This window comes from Acanthaster planci, linkage group LG07, assembly GCF_054643075.1.
Source record: "Acanthaster planci isolate LZ-2023a linkage group LG07, COTS_SCS, whole genome shotgun sequence".
In the NCBI taxonomy this organism is placed as follows: Eukaryota; Metazoa; Echinodermata; class Asteroidea; order Valvatida; family Acanthasteridae; genus Acanthaster; species Acanthaster planci.
In genome coordinates, this window is record NC_141783.1 from 20203701 (window position 1) to 20227964 (window position 24264).

A 24264-nucleotide genomic window follows, 5' to 3' on the forward strand; every position below is an offset into this window, starting at 1 on the left:
ACTTCTCACCAGCCTGTATTCTCCTTCAGTGTTGTAGTTGACACCCCTTCAGACCCCCACACAAGATCATCACAATATCAACACGACCTCCAGTCTGAATTCAAGTTACAACTATTGAAATAAAATGCAACAAAAGCATTCTTTTGTCATGGTTCTCCCTGTGTCCTGTGAATGGTCTTGTGAAAAGTCTTGTGTCTGGACAGCAGCGCCGATCACCGTTGCCATTGAGGGTGCACTTCAACTCCAGGCTGCTTCCGTGAGTCGGTGGTCAGACTTATCCCCTGAAGTAAGAGCAATCAGTAGTGCATGCCACTTCAGCCAAGCTCAGGTTGACCTACAGTGGGAGCGTTTCACAATACAGCCAGGCTGACATTCGAGGGCTCAAATCAGCGGTAAAAGCACAGCATGGTGCAACCCCGTTACATAGTGGTCACGAGTGGCTTTTTCACAAGCAACTTTTTCAATTCCCCGAGTCCTTTGTAGGGAGTCCTGTACACCCACAGTGTACTGACATGGAAGGTATTGTGTTGAAGGTATCAAGCGTAATTAACAATGGAACTGAACTTTATAGGGAAAAATTGAATCTAAAACTGGGGAACCAACATCATTCTGAAATTGTACCTGGTGGAGTTTATAAACCAGTGTTTGTTATCTCTGTCTGAAAGCTGCTGATTTTTCATGAAAACAGACATTTTGGCAGAGTTCAACACCGCAGTAGTTCTGCCCCCGAACTTAATAATCAGAAATTCAGTTAAACTGTTTGTTCAAGTTCAGTGCCCTATGTTTGTCACAAGAAGTGGGTTTACTGAATAAACTCACAAATCCTGATTGATGGAAATGTGTGGAGTACTTGATGGGTTAGGCCTCTTCCATAAAATACCTCGTAGACATGTACCCCAATGTGGCATTACATGCGTGTGCATTCAGATCTCTCCCACAGTTGATACAAGGCAATGCAGGCCAGATTATATAAGGGTTTTAGCAACCTCACAGTCTGAGCATTCAAAAATAATTTACATCACAAGTGTCCGAGATCAGAGTTCAAACTGTGATATGGTGGTGGCAAAAAACATGTACAGGCCGTGTCCGAAATGGGCTTCCAGAGCTACGGCTAGGTCTGTTGTCTGCGCATCTCCACGCATTTCCAATGGAGTGAAGACCTAGACCTAGCTCGAGACAAGAGATTCGGATGCAGCCACAGTGTACATTGTGACAATTTTATGTGGACAGAAGTCATGGTACATGTACATGTAACTGAATGAGCGAATTACTTTCCTCTAGAAGCCATTTGTATGCCCTTTTGCACCTCAAGAGTGTTACAGCTTACCAAAATGCATACCCATCTCATAGTTAGTTAAGAACACATGCACTGGGGGGTGAAAGCATGGTACCATACTAACATGTTTTCTGACCGTAGCGGTTTGGACGGAAGAGTCAGTGGGTGAATCAATATCATTTTGGGGTTGAGGGGCCACTATCCGAGGAAAGGGGTGGTTGCTCTCTGCTGTGTTGGAAGTTTTGGTGGCCAAAAGAGTTTGCTTCACAATGCCAGGAAAGTGTGTGCAAATGGACAAATGATGAAGTCTGCTGTTATCAACAGAATTTACTGTTTTTAGATACAGTGTTACGGAAAGAGTTCAATTGGATGATTTTTTTCATGCTAAGAACTAAGAATCAATTTACGTACCACATCCATTGAAACCTAGAAGTCCAAACTCATTCCTTTTTTTTTTCTTTAAAGCATGCAAGGTAGTACGGATGTTGCATGTCTAGTTCCTTGCCTTTATCCCTACACTTGCACAGTCTACAGACTCCATGCACCTGTAGCAAACTCCTCAACTTAGAGGACAGAACTGTTGCTAAAACATTCGTTGTTTACAAAAGGCAATATTGTCACTGTTGATGTCCGAGGACATGTACTTGATACCTACCTAGTACCTGTGCATGCCTGAAGATTAAATTCAGAACCTAATGGAAGCCAAAAAGGAGGAAAAAAAATTCCTGACATCGGTAGTTTCCTATTTCCTTTCCTGTCTAATAAAGTCTGACATTACTAAAATTGCCAGTCATGATGCTGTTTCAGTGCTGTCAAAAGCAATTCCATCTGTCAATGATTGAAAAGTTTGGACTCTAACGTGGTTTGAAACCCTTCTCTTTCATGTCGTCGTGTGTATTATTTACATTAATTTGTCCTGCGTTGATTAACCCCCTCACTTTTTTCACAACCCCCCCATGATGACATGGAATCTCCTGAGACACCCCATTTTTGTTCACAAGTTTGTTTCTTTTCCCATGTTCTTATATTCTCTGTTTCCACCTCCCTCCCCCCCCCATCATCTGTCCTGTCCTTCAGGGAGCAAGAATAGACCAATTATAGACGGGGAAGAAATGAATGGTAAGATTAGGACCTGCCCAAAACCATCCAAACTGCAACGGAAGCTTCAAATGTGCAATTTTAGGGTGGGAATTTGGCATGCAAACCTCACAGATCACATGCACTTTTTCCTTTTTTTTTTTCAATACGGCAGTAAGTTATCTTCAAATATTTTGCACAGCCTTTTTTTTCTTCTTGTTTTTGGCACTGACATGCCCGATGCATCTTATAGCACCATGTTTGCTTTCCCCCTCTATAATTGGCTCGCGTTATCTTCTGCGCCATTGTAGATTCGCGTCTCATCCCCAAAATCCCATCAGCAATGCACAGTAACCTGTTTACTAACCGACCACAACATGAATGTCCTCTTACATTCACCCGCAAAGATCCCTTGTTCAGTAGTTAACCAGCCAGTCTTCCAAACATCACGCAAATGCCAGAGCAGACTAGGCCTTTATTTTTAATAATCAAAGGTCTACTAAGTGTACACCACATTCGGCATGTGGCATATTGGTTGCTTTTTGCACAGCAATTTAAGACTGAAAAAGTCCAAATACTGTAGCAAGTTCTCGTAAGTAGTTGGTGTATACATGTACATGTAAGTGGACACTGATTACATGTATAAATGCATGCAACATGGATGGTGATGGTCCTTTCCCGTGCAATATGCGAATAAGACATGCGCATTACCACCACTGGTTGGCAAAGTTGCTTAAATCTATGATATAACAATACAAATCTCTTTGGGGGCACCAGTATCGCCGTTTCTGTACTAGTATAGTTTGACATGAGTGCCAAACTTAAAGATAAGGAATTGTTACTTTCCGACCTCAGAACACTGAAAACTTCACTTAGTTTTGAAAAAAGCACGCTCAAGTATCGGGCAAAGGAAGTAATGCGGTTTTGATTGACCTTCCACGCTCCAGGTTATGGTTACTAGCAGCTCACCTACACTGCCGACTGTGTTAACGGCCGCGCTTGCCAACCAGTGGTAGTAGCCAGTCTAATTTGCGTATTTCATGGGAAAGGTCCGTTGCACGGTCTTGAACAGGACTCTAAAGAAACTTGGTTTGATAGAACTTTTACAGTTCAGCTAGAATCCAGATCAGTTGGTTCATTGGTACTGACAGGACAGCATGGGCCCTATGTTGTGCTAGTGTGCATATAATTAAAGCTAACACAAATAACGATCCTCGTTGGAATTGTCTCCAAGTGGTACATGTATTAACATGAAGTTCAGCTGGAAAAGCAGCATCCTTTGGCCCCCCTGCTAACCATCCCGCCTCCTCCCACTCTGAAAATTTCTTGTTTCTATTACAAATCATGAATGAGCAAGATATAAATACTTTTCATCACGTGCATCTTATCTCAACTCTCAGACAAGATTTCAAAGTGACAGCGCCAACTGTGAACTTTTCCAAATACAATTTGCAGGTTTTGAAGCACGTTTCATGCTTTATTGCATGTGTGTGTCGCTTTCCAAAATTGAATTTTGTCAAGCAATTTTCAGAACTCCCGATTCGCAAAGTGAACATAAATGGAAAACAATGCTAAGAGAATCCTCTCCATTCTCACTGCATTGAGTTGGGAGAGGCGTTCCTTGTCATTTACTCCTGCTCTGTTTGAGGGAGGTGTTTTTTGGGGGGCGGGGGGTTTCAGTTCTTTTTAAGGTTTGTATATACCGGTCTGTTATTGTTGGGTTTCTTTTATTTCAGGACCATTCCCCTGCAAGGCCATCAACAAGCTGAAGTACCTGACCACCAAGAGGTAAGAGGTCACGGTGGGCGGTAAATTCCCTATATCAAGGGAAGAATTTGCCGTAGCCAAGACAGTCAGGTGCTGTCTTGGCTACGGTACCCTTCTGTTGTTTTGAGTAGAAGCTGCCCGTCTGTGGGTTTATGTCTGTGGTTTTCCCGACTTTGTACAAATAAGTGTAGTGCGTCACAACACGGCATCTCTCAACCTTCCCCCCGTCCGTGTTGGAATGACAAATGTACAATCTGTTTTGAAACGGAACTAATTTGGGAATATGAGAGCTTCCTGTAGTGTTTGCTTGAGATGTCTGCTGAAGGGAGAAATGAGCAGATGCTGTTCACATACATTTAGTCTGGCAGTTCTCCCTATGATGCTTGAGAGTACGGGCGCTATTTCTGCCCCTCCTTCCCCCAGCAACCTGCTCGTTAATGGCTTAAACAGTGTATTTCCACCTAATGAAGTTAATCCACGGTGTGTTGAAACGGGGGTACTGTTGTGTCATGGAAATAGTGTCGTATTTCTACAGCTGTTTTTCCTGTTCAAGTATCTACGGTATTTGTCTACCCAGACTCCTGGAAAATTAGACATACATGTAAGAGAAAAAACACGTGCGAATAAACTGAATGTGAAAACTGTGCAGTACCCGGAAGCTGTCTTTTGTAAGTGCGCAACAAAATTTGATGGCTTGCCAAGCATGATGCAACTGTTTTGCCTTTGAAAAATAATTAAATACTTGTTCTGGAAAAGTTGCAGACAAGTGCCTCGGATAAATATCAAAGTTGCTTACTGCACAGTAGCTTGATTCCATTATTGTGTCCTGGCCGTGGGAACTGGCCAAATGAGAAGATTTTTGGGTGACAGAAATGGGTGAATTACCCCCAAGGGATGGCTCGTAGGAACCGCTTGGAGTGCCTGTGGGGGCCCAACAGGAAATGAGAACATCAACTTTCACTTGCCTTTTTGGCTTATTGAATTTCCTGTCAGATTTGCTGTTCCTAGTTTCCTTGTTCTCTGCTGAGTAAAAGAGCTGTGACGGATTCCCGTGCCCAAATATCGGAGTCAAATATATTTCCCTTGTAGTCATTTATTTCACGGATAGAATTGGCTTTTACTTGGCTTAATACAGACAGAAGTGGCAAAGTGGAGTTGTTCTGAAACAATAAAAGAATGATGACAGTTTGCAATTTAACTATGCAAAGACTCCAAAATAATGGTTTCTCAGGGTTGACAATTCTTTTATTGTTGCTTCTGGTAGAGTTGTTTTAACTGACTTTGTATTTACTTTTCAAAGTAGCCTATTTTCAGTTTTTAGTTACGCTATCGTGTTTTGCTTTATACCTGCTGCTGTTAACAAGCACAAGTGTGAAAGTATTGTCCCTGAAAACCCATATGGATTTATATGACACTTTTATGCGTATATGTGTACGTGTATATGGCACATTTACCCAGAAAATGAGTGAAGTCAGAATATGTTGTTATTACCCCTGATCAGCTGGCCTTTAAACACTCCTGAAGCCATCTTGGCCCCCTTACCATATATGTACATCTCTTGGTGTTTCTTGCCGTCTGGCAAAATACTGCAAAGCGTTGTACATTTACAGTGACAGTGGTTTGCTGTGTCAGGTTTCAGGAACTCCAGCTAAATCTTAGTGTTCATTTCTTTGCCAGTGACCCTTTCATGATCTTCTCCGGCGGTATGCCCCGTGCCAGCTACGGCGACCGCCACTGTGTGACCGTCATGCAAGGCAACAAGCACGTCGTCTTGGACTTCACCTCCAAGGTCATTGACTTCTTCACCATGTCTGATGTGGATGCTGAATACGGTACGACAACTACTCCGAAGTTTATCCCTACTCATAAGTCAAGATTTATTAAGAACTACTGTCCGACTGTAAGCTTCCATGATAAACCCTGAAAGGGCTTTGAAATAATTTTTTTTTTGTAACCTTTCAGACAGGAATGTGGAATAACTGACCCAATGAGCAATATCCCTCATCTTCTTGAAATTTGGATGAGTATATCAGTGAAGTTTCGATTCAGTCCTACAAAGGATTTTGTTACGGTCATTTGAAGTTGACGCTCACACACGTATTGGCCGTGCGTTTAGCACAAGTCATTCAATTCAATAAGGTTAAAATTTGGGGCCTACTGGTCTTGATAGAAAAGGACATTTGACAAGAAGGGCTGTTCAGATTTTCAGACAGTTCTGTATAAAAACAGGACGGCAAGACAGTGGAAGAACCGAGGGCTGGGCATGATAAAAACATAAATAGCGAAGGTATCAGAGAGATGTACCCCAGCTCTCATAGCATTAAGAATTAGAGCTTCATGCCTATCTTCATCGGCAGTGTATTTCCTATACTTTTAATGTCTTATTGGCATTTTACTTCCCTGCACATATTGAAGTGTCACGGCTTGTGCAGCAGGGCAATGTTCAATGAAGTCATCAGTTTGGAGGTAAGGCACCAAGCCGGCTCATTGTCTCCGTTGGTGGGTCATTCCCCTCTCTGCTTTCTGTCATTTGCTTGTAGAGTTTGATGAGCCACACACTCTGGTTGTCTTGGTAGAGGAGGAGATTGTCTTCATTGATCTGCAGTCAGAGGGGTGAGTCATGTATTCAAGTAACTTGATCTCCCAGCCGATAGAAAAAAATAGCCAGACAACGGTGTTGTAATCAAGACCTCTTCAGATCATTACAAGACCTCCTGTCTGATTTCAAGTAACGAGCTCTTCAAATGAATTGCAGATAAAAAAACCCTTGTCATCGTCAGCACTCAGCTACTTTTTAATGGTCCTGGGTACGTTCTTGTGAATGGTTTTGCGAGTAATCCTCTCGTGTCTGGTCATGGCTATAACCCAGTTCAGAGTTGTGCAAAAGTTTGAGAATGAAGCCTCAAGTGTGGTCTTGACTTTAACCCTGGCTCAACTCCACTCTTTGAAAGCCATTATGGTCCAAGTCTTAACTTGCCAATTCTCTGTACCTCAGTGAGCCACCTGCTCAAATTTTGTATCATCCTCATTATAAAGTATGTCACTTTCTACCGGTTTATGCATTGTGTTTTTGTTTGTATGGGTACTTTTTGGTATAAGTCATTGAGTGGAGGAGTATTGTAGAATTAAGTAAGGTTTAGTTTGAGGTTTTATCCTGAGGTACCCAACAAAACCCTGTTAAACCTCATAAAACCTCTTGGTAAACTTTGATTTACAACCTGTTCAATTATGCACTATCCATAACTGAAAAATATCTAGTTGTTCAGGGCAGCTTAACAACATTTGCCCCATTAATTGCTTGGATTTGTCATTGCTTGGTTTCAGTTGGCCGGTCTTCAACCTGCCCTACCTGTCCTCTCTGCACGCCTCAGCCATCACCTGCCAGCAGCACGTCAGCAATGTCCCCTCAGAGCTCTGGGACAAGATTGTGGCCGCTGGGGAGCAACAGATGGCTAACAACACCTCGCAGAGGGTAAGGAGTGTCCGGCCGCGTCCAAAGATTGTGGCTGCGGTTGGAAATTATGAGTGAGCATATGGAGGTCACTGGTTGGTGGCTGTAGCCGTTTACCACAGGGTCGTGTGTTAATGTTGGCCACAGCCAGTTGATTGGACACAGCCTTTGATCATTCATGAGACACTTTGGGCTCATACCAAACTGAATCAAATTGAGCTTTCATCTGGAACTATCTTCTGGACAGCAGTGCTCAATCTCATTAGCTCAGCATCTATCAAGATTAAAATACAGTAGACTAATCCAAGAAGATGATCATTACTGTAGTGACACACTCGCGACCTTAAGCTTGGGTAAATCACAGCACCCTGTTGGTTGAAAAGGAATTAGATGAACGTCCCTCCTTGGTGCAATCTTGGTGTCACTGCACAAATGGCTTTGAATTCTTGCTCTGGGTTAGTCTACAGCTATACTACAAAGCTTCTTTTGTTTATTGTTTTCAACCTGTGCATTTCACTTGGCATTGTTATCACATGGTTATCACACTCAAGAAAGCCTTCGGCTGTATCAGGGGTTGTTACATTTTTTTCAGGTTGCAAATGAATCGTGGAACACCTTAGGAAAAGCACACACAAACTATTTCCCAACTTCCCAGGTTGCATTGTGTAATGGGGTGTGATCCCTGACTGCATGGTGCTTTTATGTTTTGTGGCTTCTAAATAGCGCCTCCAAATAAAGGTACTGTCAAATGGGAAAAGCCACCAATGCAAGGCTGGGTAGCTCAGTTGGTAGAGCACCGGAGTTGTGGAGGTCGCAGGTTCAAATCCTACTCCAGTCAATTTCTTTGTTCATCTTATAAAAAATTCCTGCTAGATATACTAATTTTGAATAGTTAATAGTACTAGTGAGCCCTTGCAACATTTTGTAACTCTTCAACTCTCAAGGTCAGTAAAAGAACTGTAACACAATGGTAGATGAAGTTGTTGAATAAAATCGGGTTCCTGTGTTTTGTGTCTTGTGAAGGAGTGGCCGATGAATGGGGGTAAGAACCTGGCCGAGCTGCCCACCCCGCATGACCTCCTGATGACTGGCCACGAGGACGGCACCGTCCGCTTCTGGGATGCCTCCACCGTCTCCCTGAAGTTCCTCTACAAGTTAAGCACCGCCCAGGCCTTTGTGACCGAGGCCGACCATGCTGACGCAGGGGTAGGCGAGACGGAGGGCGAGTGGCCGCCATTCCGCAAGGTAAGACTGCATCAGAATCTCGTGGCTAGATCTTAGTCTGGGTACACTTTATTAGGTGGATGTAGCCAAAGCTAATTTTGGATACATCCAGAGAAGGAGAGGAATCGGATAGTGATAGTTGGATAAACAGACTTTCATAATACATGAGCTAGTTAGGAGAGTACCATCAGTTATTTATGGCTAGACCTTAGGGCATTACTGGATATCAATAGCCATGTACATTGCATTGTACAGCATGAAACCAGGACCATTCATGACGGATTCATGACGATACCTGGCTGTAGCTTGCTCATTCCATTCTGTGTTAGTTTCTCTTTCACTGTTGAATGAAATGAAAGAGAGGCTCATGGGTAACTGTTTCAACTGGTCGCAAAGACTGTACATTCCAGTGAAAACTGTTCACAGATGTGTTCCTTGCTTCACACTCCACCTGCCTGCAATAGGTTTTTCAAGCTGAACGTTGTTGAGGCGTAAAACTGTACAATCCCGTTTCAGCATGGAGCCCATTGAGTTTACTTGAAGAATTCACCTCTTTGTTCACGAGTATAATTGCAAAATCTGTTGTTTTAAATGCGAATGTACTGTGTTCACCTAATGAGTCCAGTGGTGTCACGACAGAGTTCCTGACAGAATTTTCAATGTTCACAGCAGAGTTCATCAGTAGTTGTGTGTTCCTACATCCATTCCCCCCCCCCAGGTTGGCAATTTTGACCCCTTCAGCGACGATCCTCGCCTGGGCATTCAGAGGATTGTCCTGTGCCCGGTCAGTGGCTCCCTGCTGGTGGGAGGCACCGCTGGCCAGGTGGTCATTCTCAACATCGGAACGGAGGAGGTAGAGAAGACCGTGGAGGTAAGCAATCTCAAAGCTTATTTCAGCCGGCTCATGTGGGTTAGCTGACACAGTTACCCCTTTCGTGACTGAAGCTTTTGTGTGCTCTCATTGGTGAGCTTTTTTTGAGAGACCCACAGTCGTCTCGATGCATGTTGGTCCCATTCATCAACGATTCCCAATGGGCGTATTAATTCACGCAGCAGTAAAGCATGTCCAGTGTTGAAATAAATTGAACGCAATGATTTCCTGTGGGACTAATTAAGCTAAAAATGGACAAACGCTCAATGGGGTATTGAACCACTCTAGAAGATCATAAAGAAGCTACTAAGAAGATTTCTGCTCAGAGATGAAATCATGGTCAGGGTGGCGTGGTTGGACGTTTCCTCATCGTACTTTCAGTTCTGCTTGAGAGATGTTGTTTGTGTGAAAGTCAGTAACATGATGCTCATTAGACAGATTTCCTCCGCCTTGTGTGGTTGAAAAATGTAAAGTATTGCACAGCATGCCACTTTCTTGTAATTTTTTCTGTTTGTGGGCAAGGATGTAAACAACAGCTTGATAGGGTTTCCACATTTTCTTGCAGAGGAAAAATTGAAAGGCCTGTCTTGTGGGTCTGACCGAAATAGAGGTAGAACTTTGGTGATTAATTTAAAAGAAAATTATTCTTCTTATTAATCAAAGGGGAAATACAACATTAAAACCCGCAGATAACTGTAACGAACGATTGTTTTCTTGTCCTGCAGAGCTTTCCAATTCAGATTGTCGGGGAGCAAGACAAATTTGTGTGGAAGGGCCATGAGTCGCTGGGTGTCAAGGAAGATGCCCTGAAGTTTGCCCCTGGCTTCCAGCCATCCATGGTGGTGCAAGCCCAACCCCCGGCCTCCATCACAGCCCTGGCCCTTCAAACTAGCTGGGGGCTGGCTGGCCTGGGCACCAGCCATGGCTTTGCCCTGTTTGACACCGTGCAGAAGAAGCTGGTCAGCGCCCACTGCACCCTGAACCCCAACGACCTGTCGTCTACGGGGCAGCCCATGACCCGCAAGCGCTCCATGGCCAAGTCGCTGCGTGCCTCCATCCGCAGGCTGCGGAAGAGGCGGGACCACAGGGCTGGATCGCCCAAGAAGGAGCGAGCGGAAGGCGGAGCCAGTGGATCTGGGGAGGGCGTGCAGACCACGGACATTGACGCAGACAAGGTATAAAACACCGAGAGAAAACCTTTACATACCCAAAATTATTCTCCTGGAATTGAATACACAAGCTCACTGCTCTTGAAAAATTAATAAAACTTGCAAATGAAACGAGTGGGTGTACAGACCACAGGCATTGACAAAATGGAGAAATTTGAGAAAAGTATTGGCAGCCTGACATTGCTTGTCCTTAAACACTCATCGTTTCAAAACACATTAAATTCTTCCAGAATTGAGTGCATGGCCTTTTCTTAGGGAAAGAAACTTAAAGTTTTATACTTTAATATTTTCGATTTAAATTCTTACGAAATTTTATTTCTCAAAAAACCCCACTTTTTTTTTTCTTTTCAACACCTTAAAGATATCACACAGATGACTGTGTTTGCTGAATTCTGCTTAATTATTGTTTAAGTTGGAAAATAACGTATTATACTGTTTGTTTGCTCTGTTTAGCAAGATTACAGTATCAGTATTTGAATTTTCCAGTGTAACTGTTGTGTGGACTTCATGTTGATTTCTGATTTTTCTTTCCTCGTTTTGTAGCCTGAGGGCAAGGACGACAGCGGTGCCAAGTCCAGCCCGACCCGCGAGATGGCCCAGGTGGAACGCAAGATTGAAGCCAGGAGTGATGACACCAAGACCAGCATGGTCCGATGCCTGTACTTTGCCAACACCTTTGTCAATGACAGTAAGTCCCCTGAATCTGAACACTGCCCCTTGTCTATAAGAGGCAGACCACTCCCCTTCCCCCCCAAAAAACCATGCCTTTGGCACCCCTGACCCTTGGGCGTAGTTAAACAGCATACCATCTCCATTGAATTAATACCATTATGATGTGAATGTCTGTTGGACCTACAGTCCACATGCCAACAATTCAGCTATCCGGTGATTCAGGACTTTATACGCTGGACTCTAATCCAGCATGGCGTCATCTTAAAGAGGTCTACAGACAAGGAAGTCTCTCTGATGTTATTTTGTTTGCGTTGAGTTTCAGGAAGCTCTGGTCGCTTTGCTGCTTTGTCCCTTTTCACAAGTCGCTTAGTAGAAAAACACAAACTGGTGAGAAAAAAACCCCATTTCAAGATTAATGACTCATTCCATGCACTTCTTGTGGTTCCGTTGTTTAGGCCAGGTGGCAACTCCCTCTCTGTGGTGTGGCACTAATGCCGGATCTGTCATCATCTACGTGATCAGCATCCCTGGAGCCGACAAACGAGACACGGACGCAGTGGAGGCAATGATTTGTAAGAATCTGTGTACTATAACAACGGCTCTCAAATATGGCAGTCCACAAATTGACCTATTTGTAATGTAACTTTTAACAGCTAATCTGCCTTGAGCAGAAGCACTCCCCCATGGGTTGAAAAGAGCCTTGTTGGTGGGGCGTGTTTTATTATGCTGGTAGTGACTTTACCATAACGTGTGCATTTCATAGTCACTCCTGAACTGGCAAAGTTCGTGAACTAACCGTTCCCATCAATGGAGCCTCCGCTGCTAGGAAAATTGCACCCTCTCTTCGTCCTGCTGGGGTTGCCCATACACTGACAGGATTCATTTCTTTACCCTATGCACCCCACTTTGGGGAGACGGGCAATTTTCAAAACAGCAGATAGATTTTGATTTAAAAAAAGGTTGCATTCCGATTTGTGAGTGATCTGAAGGTAAAAACCATGTGAAGAAGTGCATATATAATTTCATCATCTTGATTCAATATTCAACCAAAATACGGACCAAACAATTAGGATGCAACATAAAACCCCAGTCCCAAGTGGACAGTAAATTAAAGTACTCACGACAGGGCGAAGATGAATGAGATATGTTTTAAAAATTAATAGAGCAAAAACAACACATTTAAAAAATAAACTCATTTAATTGCAGCAGCAAAATTCATAAATAATTTTCTGAAATTTGTGTGAACCAAAAGGGAGAGGATTACAGGAGAACCCAAGTGCCCAGTCATGTTTTCAACACAGTCAATAACAGGCAAACTGGTACTAGTTGCCATTGGGTCTAGTACCCAGCCTTATCTATGCTTTCCCTTTTGGTTTTATGATACAAGGTTGAATTTTATTTTCCATTCTCAGGTACCAAAAAATACATGGAAATTGGTAAAAATGGCAAAAATAGTCACAGATAAGTCGCACATGTTTTGGGACCAATTTATTCAAAATTTCAAATGGAAAACAAATTGGAAACAAATGTTGCATCTCTCATAGTTAAATCTACATTTAAATAAACCGGTCATGGATCTTCATCATTTAGTCACAGAATTGAATTATTGACCCTAAAGATGCAGGAATCCTGCGTCGGTGAAGGAGAAGCTTCAGGTTCAACCTCGCTAACCTTTGATCATGTTATATAACTTTATATAATTTTTTCGACCTCATCACAGCTAAGGAGATCAGGTTGAAGCACGGCGCCCCCGTGGTGTCTCTGGTCATTGTGGACAGTGACACCTACCCCTTGCCAGACCCCATTGATGTACAGAACGAGCGAGCCAAGCCACCCAACATGAGCGGCCATAGCCTCATCGTGTGCTCCGAGGAACAGTTCAAGGTAGGTTGTAAGCTGTAGCCGCTGTGTCACCTGGCTCACATCAGCACAGTCCAAGATCAATGCCTGCACATCTCCCAACCTGCAGAGCATTGCTGCAGTAGAATTTATGTGGAAAATCTGACTTTTCTAGATTTTAAATAAAGCAGGTGATGGGCTGAGACCTGATTAGATTAGCAAGAGACAAATTTTAAAGCGGGAGGCTTACGGAAAAAAGAAAGGGCAAAAACCTTGACGTTTTGCACCTTCATCATGAATTTATTGAGCATAGTTACTTACTTTTCATAGACACCTCTCCAACTGCCTACTTATTTGTATGAGCAGCCAGAGTTTACAGAAATATCACCCTAGCTCGATGTCGGATTTAACCTCAAAATATACATTTGCTTCATCACCTTAAAGAAGGGAGTTTGTTGTGTCGTATTTAGTGCCTGTAGTTGTATTTATGTGATGTTTTGATACCTGAGTGATAAATTTTGATAACTGAGTGACAATTTTTAACCACTAAATGCTGGGGAGCCCGATTTTGGAGACGTTGGCTTAATACGCACAGATGGGGTGCCCGAAATTGGACAAAGGGAACTGGGCCTTGTAACAGAAGACCGTACTCGGAACATAAGATCAAGCTGCTGGGAATTGCCAACATTATTTCAGTTGTCAATAGCGGAGGTAATCCATCATTGTTTTGATACGGTATACCACTGTTGGTGGCATTCAGTGCCAGTGGATTACGACTGGGGACAAAAGGCTCCAGCGATACAATGCCGCTGCACACTAATCTGGCCGCATTTGAAAAGAGGCCAGCTGCGCACTTGGCCAGTTTCGGGAACAAAAGAAAATTACGTAACACTGCACAATCTGGGCTTTTTTACAAGGCGGCAGGCCTGGCTGAAATACTGAAGCGTCAGTAGATGTTGCCTGTCAGATTGGAGTAGAAACCAGACAGTCATTTGTGTGGTTTGTAAGCATCCAGTAAATGGAGATATGAAGTTTTAAAGAATTTTGAAAACAGAAAAAAATGAAAAATCGCCTGGCCCAGCAGAATAAACATGGATAAATGGGCCCAGCGCGAAGTTGTTAGCACTTAACGAATAATTCTTTCACTCTTGTACTGACAGCCAGCCAAAGTTTTACCAGCCCTGTTGGCAAAAAAAAACGATTGTGGCATAAGAAAGGAAGACCTTATTTAGCATTGACCAAAGTGAATTTTATCTCAGATGCGATTGGACAGTCTCAATAAGCTTGCTGAAGTTTGACCCGTCTCTCTTCCCTTATCCCAGGTATTCCACCTGCCCAGCCTGAAGCCATTCCGCAAGACCAAGCTGACCGCTCACGATGGGTCCAAGGTTCGCAAGGTCAGCTACATCAACTTCAGAAGCCGAAGTGGTGAGTTTGCGAATTGAATTTGACACTTACAAATCTGATCACAAACTTTGAAGGCGTGCCTGACTTGCGATAGCATTGTAAGGAATGAGGATTTTTCAATGGACTGACCTCCCTCTGAGGCAAAAAAGACAGAAGGACTGTGGAATCCAAAAGACATACCCGTAGCAGTTTGATGGATTGAAACATTGTGGTTTCGTCTCCCCCCCCAAAAAAAAGACGACAACTACTCTGAGAACTGCATCAGTTGCCTGACCAACCTGGGAGAGCTGGCCATCTACAGCATTCCGGCCCTCAAGAAACAGCTGGGCTTCTCTGCCCTCCGCAAGGAGAACGTGGCTGGCATTCAGTCTCTCATCTTCACGTCTCGCGGGGAGGGATTCTACCTGCTCTCGCCGTCTGAGCTTGAAAGGTCGGTAGACAAATAACTTTCAGTAACTGACGACGTGCTAATGCACCATTATGGTGTTCTTAATATGCTGATGCTTAATGCCGGCTGTGTCATCATTAATACTGCTTATCGGATCTAGAAAACATTTCTTAAGGCCATCAGCATGATTGCTTCCGTGGCTGGTAGAAAGAACTAACGTCATAGGTGTCCATTAACTCCTGGGTGAAGCAAAGCAAGCAGTGACGACTTCTCATGATTTGTTTCTTGTTCCGTTTACCTTGTCAGTAATTTCTAAGAGGTTATCATATCGTTGGAAGTTTTCACCATTCAATATCTCAATCTTTCAGGGTTGTATTGGTTTGAATTGTTTTGTCAGGGTTGAATGCTTCCAGTGCTTTGGCATTTTCTGGATTTTTTTCCGGTGCAAATTGAGAAGAGATTTGGTGGCCTATAACCCCTTCACGGCAGGATTCTTTTGACTGTGACTGCTGGGCTGTGGTATGCCCTGAGTGGAGGGCTTTGTCCAGCAGTGGGCCCCATTGAACCAGCAGCTGTATGGTGAATAGACTGTATGTGTGGTATGCACCAATCCTCACACAATGGTGCGGTAGTAGCAGTCTTCCGTAGCCAAGGGGTTAAAGTGGTGGGCGGCGTAATCCTGGATACTTGCAATACGTTTCCAGTAGACCTTTTTTTCATGTATTCCTTCTTATGGGAGCTTGATAGATGGCGGCCAGCCTCATTGCCATAGGAAGGCACACATGTATGTAAACAAAGCGTGATGTCGTTATGTTACAGTTCTGTTTCAAAACCCCAATTTTCCTTTATTTCTCCTAGGTTCTCTCTGTCTGCCCGGTACTTCACCGAGCCCATGTGCATGCTGGAGCTGCCCGAGGGCATGCGGCCTCCACCCCCGGAGCCTGAGCCGGAACCTGCCCCCCAGGAACCGGAGGCCCCTGTGGACGGCCACCCCATCGCTGAGGAGGCCCCACCCGCTGAGGAGCCTGCTGCAGTGGCTGAGGAAGCTGCCCCCGCTGAGGAGTCGGCCCCGCCCGCCAGTGATGATGCGGCACCAGAAACAAGGACAGAGACGACGACAGTGGTGGTACAGGAGACTGACATGGATGACCCCATGATGATTCAGAGTGAGTAACTGGTATTTGAATTTAAAAAAAAAAATTCCACAATTTGTGATCTGCTCAGTTAAAATGATTCATAAGGCCTTCTTTTTTCAGTCACTTTGTTTCAGTTTACATTAGAAAGAGCAGAGAAAGTTGAGCATTTGTGTTGATGAATCTCTCAGTTTGAAAATGGACATTACTTGGGTGAAAAAGTTGAGGGCTCCTATCGATTTACACTGTGTTAGATTCTTGTCAAAGTCTTTAACTTTTTAGTGGCTCATGCGACTGAGAACTCTTTTTCACAGAGTTGTTCACATTCTGCTTTGCTGAAAGGGCCAAACTGTAAAATGTGTGTTTTTTACCAAACTGTCTGCATTTTGAGTAGTTTGACATTTTCCTCAAAGTCACCATTAAGAGGTTTTACTTGGATCACTCGTATCTCACAGCATTTAATGGATGCCATCCCAGCTACCTGTCTTGTCGTTTTGACGGGAAATAACCGCCTAGTGAGGGCACACCAAACTAATTGCCCTCAACGGTCCATCATTAGTTGTAATTTTGTGCAGTATTTGTTCAGAAGGTGTGGTTGTACACTGGCCACAGCTGATGGGGTCCAAACTACGCTGGCTAGATTGGACGGTCAAGAATTACAATTCCAGCCTGACCAGTTGAATCTTTTGTTTGCCCACTTGATCAGGTGGGACTACAGTGAAGACGGTGAAAACATCCAGCACCACTGTGGTCAAGACAGAGCGGACACTCATCTCATCTTCCAGCTCTGGCGATCAGAAGGTGGTCAAGACGACGGAGGAGACCGTGATCACTAGCGGTGGGGATCACCAGACTCCAGAGGGTAAGAAGACGACTGAGTCCTAACCCTGTCCTTCCCAGACCCTTGAAAATCCATGAAGTTGGTTTCATAGTTTTTCACTGGATTGAGGACAGCTGAGCAGCTGTTTCTTCACAGGAGCTTTAGTGCCTCTTAAATCTTGAGCTACAAGGAACATGTCATTTAGTTTCTTACGACTAGTAGATTTTGTAGATTCGTGCAGGGGCCTCCCAAGAGAGCCTGGAAAGCGAGAGTGAACCCTTATGTACCTGACACTTCAAACCATTGGAGGATTTAGGACTTAAGGATTAAATGAGCCTTCTGTTAAAATGTTGTTTACTGACAGGAGTACTCAGACAGAAAACCACTCCACAAGTTGCTTGTTGGAGATGAATTTTTCAATGTCTTGGTAGCCAAGAGTTTATCTGAAAAGAAGTGATTGTCGAAAGAAGTGATTGGTGTCAGGTGGAAGCTTTCTGAGAAAGAGTTATTTTCAGAAAATCACAGTAGACTGCCGAAGTAGTCTAGAATTGTCATAAGATGACAGGTAGCAAGGATCGAGGAAATGAATTTTTCTTCGAATCACTTTTTGTGTATCTCTGTACTCTTCCATGTATGAAGACTGTTTGACATCTTTTTGGAGTTACTTGAACTGAACGGTGCACTTTTTCAAACATTAAAAATTGGCCAAGCATTTCTGGACAAGTGAGGGCGCTTTTACTTTGACTTAAATCCAGGAAGACATGGTTCAGGCTGCATGTTTAAATTGTGAACCCCAAATTTGCTATCTGGGAACATTTCTGTGAAAAGGATTTTTGCTGGATTATTGCCATATACTTACACAGCAATAAATTGCCAAAGAAAATAAAATCTGCCATAACAGTGGTTAGAAAAGTCTAGAAATTTTCTGTGCACAAATCAGTGCAACATTGAGATTCAGTGCCTTGAATGACATCATAGTTCTGCTCATGAATATGCAAATTGCATTAGCATATAACCAAAAAAGCATCAAAATATGGGTTAAAATTGCAAAACAAAAATTTGAAATAAGGTTAATTGAATCCCAATGATGCAATTTCAAGGGGTTTTAATAAAATTTATAAAAATATTTCTATTTCTTGGTTCCTTGGAAGTAACTCTCAGCAATATTGTCAGAGAAGCTGAGAAAACAATACTTGAGTAAGAAATTGTTGTAGCGTATCAAGGATAAGCAGTAAGCATGGAAATTTCACCAAATTCTTGACCAAATGTAGAAAATCAGCTTATCAGAAGAAAGATACCATTTGGTGTATTGTGCATCCTTGTTGTCCAATTTGGGCTTTGCAATGCAATGTGGTGATAAGTCATAGCCATGTAGTACCCTTGTGTCACATGAAATCATGTTTGCGGAGACCGTGATCTAACAACAGTGCATGTTGTATGTACTAGCATGGTGAGATCAGTAGGACTTGTCAGGGGGAATTAACCTTGTGGACGCACGTTGGAATGCATACTGTTTTAATCACAGTCGTCATTGTGTTGCGTCTCAAATGGAATATTAACATTTAAATGCCATACTCATTCAGTGAGAGAGAGAGTGTAGCGGACACTTCATTTGTTGGTGATTAATACAGTCACACATACATGTAATGTAGGTTTGGGAGGTTTGATAGTTTCTGGACCTGGCCTTTTTTTTTCTTCATAAAAATCATTGCAACCTTTTAAAGTTGGCATGTAGAGATTAGAAAACAACATTAATACCCCTGGGGTGTGGATTCACAAACAAAAAGGCACACACCCAAAGGTTTGCAAGTACGTTGACAGATATTGCTGTACGGTGTTTACTTTCTCATCTCATTTCCAGGCATCATTAAAATGATGTCATGAGCAGGGTTCTAGCCGCCGTGGGCGGCGCCGAGCGGCACCACCTGGTACTGCAAATTTCCGCCCGGCACTCAGGGTTGAAATTGGCTGTGCCACCCAGCACGGATTTTCCAAAAAAATGAACTGAAATATTACGGAAAATGGAAATGTACCAATTGGATTGTATTTCAAGCATCAGAAGGCATTAAGAACTGCGCTCACTATGCTTTGTAATCCAAAAATTTTACCCGGCACTAAAATGGTCCCAGCTAGAACACTGGTCACGAGCAATCCCCGGGTAGGGAATCTCTTTGTTACAACCTGTCATCACTGTGTTTTGAGCCATGAATGATGGAAACTGCCATCAGTAATCACGATCAAGAGAGTTGAAAGCAAAAACCTGGCCGATATTTTCATTCCATCCCTGTCCACAGTCTGACAATATCCACAATGCTACACGAAATGCAAACATGTACATGTATACCACAATGAACATTCAAATGCACATGTGACCATTTCATTCCCAGCACCCATAACTCCCTGCCTGTGACAGCTTCAGAAACCATGGAGCATGCCGGATCTCTTTTTGCACGAGACAGTTTTATCACATGATATGTTGCCATGTCACTCTCTTTTGTACCGGTACATCATTAACCATGGTACAGGGCCATTGTCTGGATCGAGTGGTGGTTGCTACTCATAATGACGAGACCGATTCCTCCGGTCGTTTCCCAAGTATTGACCACTTACACATACGTCTGTGAGAGATACACATGTACACCCAGAGCAATGTAAAGATACTGTATTGCTGGAATCATTTTGTGCACGGACAATAGTTAGTTCAAGTTTTTGGTCCTACTGTGGAGGCTTCTGCCATGGCAGTGTTTTGCCCCGATGTTGCACTCTCAGTTGCCCCAGGGACCACTGTATGTTTTGATTAGACCCTCTCAGTGGTGGTGAGCTACATGGAGGTCGACAGCAAATTTGATTTTGCCTATAGAACAGCATTTGTGTGCAGGAGCTTGTCAATGGAGCTAATTTCCTGTAACACAGGTTCTTCACAAGCTAAATTGGATGTTTGTGGTACCCTGTTTGCTGCAAATATAGCTCTAGTTCCAAGTCTGCTTAAACCTACTTCTGTTTGAACCTCCCAAACCTGGATACATGTATGAGGCATTAGGAAATTAATGCTGAGGAAAAAAACATGTAGATATAACAACCGGACTAATTCTGTCTTAACCTTAACCCCACTCTCCCCCACCTCCATCTCAACATCTTCTCCCCCTCCCCCACCCCTTGTCCCAACTCGGGGTCGTACCCACCGACCCGTCCGAGCAGAGCTGCACAATGAGGTGGATGAGCTCCTGGCCAAGATCCCCAACATCAGCGTGAACCTGGAGGGGGATACGGAGGAGAACCCGGACATCACCTTGGATGAGGTCAGGGAGTACGGGTGAGTCCCCATGCTAGGCCGAGGGGCAAGAGGGAGGGGTACCTACCCAGACTGGTAGACTTGATCGGGTACATCAGGCCCGACAACCTGGCCTGGATTGAGTGTACCTACCTGGAGGGGTATCTACCCGGACTGGTAGACTTAATCGTGTACATCAGGCCCGACAACCTGGCCTGGATTGAGTGTACCTACCTGGAGGGGTACCTACCCAGACTGGTAGACTTGATCGGGTACATCAGGCCCGACAACCTGGCCTGGATTGAGTGTACCTACCTGGAGGGGTACCTACCCAGACTGGTAGACTTGATCGTGTACATCAGGCCCAACAACCTGGCCTGGATTGAGTGTACCTACCTGGAGGGGTACCTACCCAGACTGGTAGACTTGATCGTGTACATCAGGCCCGACAACCTGGCCTGGATTGAGTGTACCTACCTGGAGGGGTACCTACCCAGACTGGTAGACTTGATCGTGTACATCAGGCCCGACAACCTGGCCTGGATTGAGTGTACTACAATGCTCCAAAGACCCTTCTTGTCCTAGGTGATATCCCCAATTCCGTGAAGCATAGTACAGATCTGGAACCTCGCATTTAATTTGATGCCAAGCTGTGTAAAGCTTATACAGTTACTGGTTCGAAGCCTTCCCAAAATAAGAAATTCAGATTTCGAAATTTCTTTTCCCGCGTGTTCATAAATGCGTTTTTGTGGTACACCATTATTTTTTCACAGGCCCTCAAAATTTCCACAGGCTTTCAAATTTTCATAGACCCTAGGCACAGTGTAAAATCTGGCCTGGTAGCATCCCAATGACATCCTTGACGTTCACATCTATTGGACTGGACTAGCACAGTCTCAAGTACTGAAAAGGGGCACACTATTCCTGTCAGGGTAGGAGCCCACATTACAAGTCATGAGGACACTCACTTGAAGGCACTTCTTACAGGGAAAAACGTTCAGGCATTTAAATAATGGGACCAGATCAGGCAATAATCAGGCCAGAGGGCCATTTGACATGAGGCAAATTTGCCACGTCAGCTGTAGGCAGGAAGCACCATGTTGCAATGAATGGGGCATAATTGCACTCAAACACAACATGACAAGCCAAATGACATTAGGATCTTGTCAAGAAAGGTACATATGCGCTGTTTACTAGTAACCCTTCGGAGGAACACTGTGGGTAAATATGAGTGATGAAAGACACACAAAGAAACCCACAGAATAAAGACAGTCATTCACAAGTGATGATTATCCGCCTCTAGCGGAAGCACCCCTTCAGAGACTCGTTGGTCAGGAGTGTTCAGTTTGTTGATTGCGATGTGACCGTGATGCGTGCATTTCTTAGTCGTTCATGAACCAATGAAGCTCCCTCTCTTGGTCTGGCTTGAGGCCCTTACACTGAGACCGAAAAGTGTGTCACGAAGGTCATAAAAATACTTTGCTCTGCTGCAGATTTCCAGCTCGACTCACTCTACACCGCCAAAATACATCCATTTCCATATCAATAACATTGTCTTTTTTTCCGTTTTACATGTTTTGATGTCAACAGCAAAGATGAGCAAGGTAAGCCACATTAAATCTTCTCACTCCACTCTCTCCAACCCAACATTATTAACTTGTCGTCTCACCATTCACAGTCTCACCATTTCAAAGCTTCACTCTTGTCCAGGTCCGTTGTGCCTTTAGTCTGTCTGCCTAGAGCAAGGGAAGCAAATTGGCAAATTGTCTTACCGAACATTGAACCCTGTCCTTTGATTGCTGTGTTAGTTGTATCCACTTGAAAAAGATGTACATTGATAGCAGTGTGAAGCCCAATCACAATTTTTATTCTGTAATCCTTACCTTTCAAAACCACATATTTTAGATATCATAACCACCTGCCAGTTATTCACACTGAAGTTTAGTTTATATGAGCTGTGATACTGGCATTTCTTCGTCGTCGTCCATTTGATTTTGCTCAAGATTTGACTTGTTATTGGCAAGATTACAACTTATTAGTAGTGTATGGTGGTGGCTTTGAATGAACCCTCCTTTTCTACGAAAAAATCCTTGAAAGCTATCCCAAGATTCTCACTAGTTTTGGATTTGTCTTTGGAGGACATTTAAAATGCACCCGATTGCAGGATTTGATGTCCTTTTTACAAATTTCCTGGGAGAAAAATGTCCTCGAACCCCCCTGTCTTGGGATCCTTGAAGAATTAAAAGAAATGTAAATTAAATGTATTAGTAAAAAAAAATAATTCTGAAAATAAAACCGTTTGGAGGGCAATCTGTTTCACCAAAAAAGTTCTTTTATTTTCGGAAGAAGGCCCTAAGCCTATTTTTGAAATATGTCACGATTGCAGTAAGTACCTAAAGGCACTGAGCTGACGATATATTGTACATTGGATTAGGTGGAATCAAGATAGATCCTAGCCCCTAAAAATGCCCAGACAAGTTATACACAAGCATTGTTCATGTACATGTAGGTTCCATTAGGTCAAAGGTCCTTGTCAAAAAGAGTTTTTGTCACATGTTCCAAGGGGACCAAGGACCTTTATGAGGGGAGAGGGTTACTAGGTCATTTGTTAGTAGTCAGATTATGTGCTATGAAATAGTGTATATGTTTGCTACCAACTTCATATCAAAGGAGTTTGAAACTGATGGTTGTCCTTATTTCTTTGTATGCACTTCCTGTCTTCCATTTTGGTTGAAAAAATTACCAATACAAATCTGTCACGACCATGCAATGTCACAGTCACAAAATTCTAGATGGCGAGTGTTGACAATTTGAAACAGGACTCTTTAAGTCTCCATTTTGGTACAGTGTCACAGACTGTGCAAAAAGCGACACTAGTGATATTTGCTTCAATAAACCAAGGAAGTTGGTAGGACCTTTTTCCTCACTAATTATTTATTCCCAAGGAAACGATTTGCCACCAAATGAGAGATAGGGACACGTTAGAAAGCTCAATTGATGAATTGAATCAGAATTTAAAAGTCTTAAGTGCCAAATTGCCATGCAAAACTATTGTTCTTCATGAATTGTAAACAGACTCGATCAGAGCTGTTTATAAAGAGAGTTGCAACAGGAGTGTCTCAATCGTTGGAACCTAAAATGGTAGATTACGCATCAGCATACAAATGCTGCTTGCTTTACTTCACGCATAATGAACAGCCATTTTAGTTCCAAAGCCTGAAGTTGGCACTACTCTATCTATATGCAGCTCTGGACTCAATAATTGTGCCAAAGGCTCCCCAGGGGTGCAGCCAGTTCGCTTGCAGTTAGAATGTACTGACCAAGACTGAATAACCAGGCTTTCATTAAAGTCTGTACCATCAACCGTTAATTAGCAATGTTTGTCGCATCATGTTGTTATTGCTTTGAAATTCCCCAAGAGATTGAGTCACTGGGATGGCAGGATATTGAATGAAGGATGAGGGATTATTTGACGATCCTGTCAGGCCATGGCCACCATGATGAAATTAAAAGATTACTGTTATCTGGGGAAAAGTAAAGACACACTCACCCACCCACACAAAGCCAAGATCATTTACCATTGCTGTAGGTGGCTAGGTTACTGTCAGGAATGTGTAGACTCATCATTTAGAAAATGAGACCAATTTTCCCTGATGTTCCTTTGTTGGGGAGGAGTTACGGTAGTGTTCTTTGTCCTCAAATTGGATTTGGCAGTTTTGCTAACCATTTTATAGCATGTGTCACATTGATCTAACCAACAATTGTAGGTCGTTTTTTGTCATTTTCTACTACCGCAGCAGATCAATGTCTCATTCCTCTCATCTTAGTTCCTCGACCATTTCAGAGTTGCCACCACGCTGGTACCTGCTCATTGCCCGAGCTCAAAATACAAGATAATA

At 43.4% G+C, this 24264-nt stretch overlaps 1 protein-coding gene across 12 annotated transcripts in view; it reads left to right on the forward strand.

The window, feature by feature from the left end:
• Positions 1-24264, forward strand: part of LOC110976179 (LLGL scribble cell polarity complex component 2-like) — an 89984-nt gene that overhangs the window by 54897 nt on the left and 10823 nt on the right. For 9 of the 12 annotated variants that reach the window (XR_015426057.1, XM_022229245.2, XM_022229244.2 and 6 more), the window contains exons 9-25: positions 2354-2395; positions 4090-4141; positions 5798-5952; positions 6661-6733; positions 7445-7592; positions 8595-8816; positions 9514-9666; positions 10392-10841; positions 11379-11523; positions 11963-12079; positions 13228-13391; positions 14669-14774; positions 14991-15183; positions 16000-16307; positions 16981-17136; positions 20293-20407; positions 21956-21969. Coding sequence is in view for 11 of the 12 variants with exons in the window: in XM_022229245.2 (XP_022084937.2) it covers positions 2354-2395; positions 4090-4141; positions 5798-5952; positions 6661-6733; positions 7445-7592; positions 8595-8816; positions 9514-9666; positions 10392-10841; positions 11379-11523; positions 11963-12079; positions 13228-13391; positions 14669-14774; positions 14991-15183; positions 16000-16307; positions 16981-17136; positions 20293-20407; positions 21956-21969 (2613 nt within the window). In the remaining variant the exon portion in view is untranslated. The remainder of the gene's footprint in view (positions 1-2353; positions 2396-4089; positions 4142-5797; positions 5953-6660; positions 6734-7444; positions 7593-8594; positions 8817-9513; positions 9667-10391; positions 10842-11378; positions 11524-11962; positions 12080-13227; positions 13392-14668; positions 14775-14990; positions 15184-15999; positions 16308-16980; positions 17137-20292; positions 20408-21955; positions 21970-24264) is intronic. The other 3 variants (XM_022229252.2, XM_087139504.1, XM_022229258.2) reach the window with 2 other exon arrangements.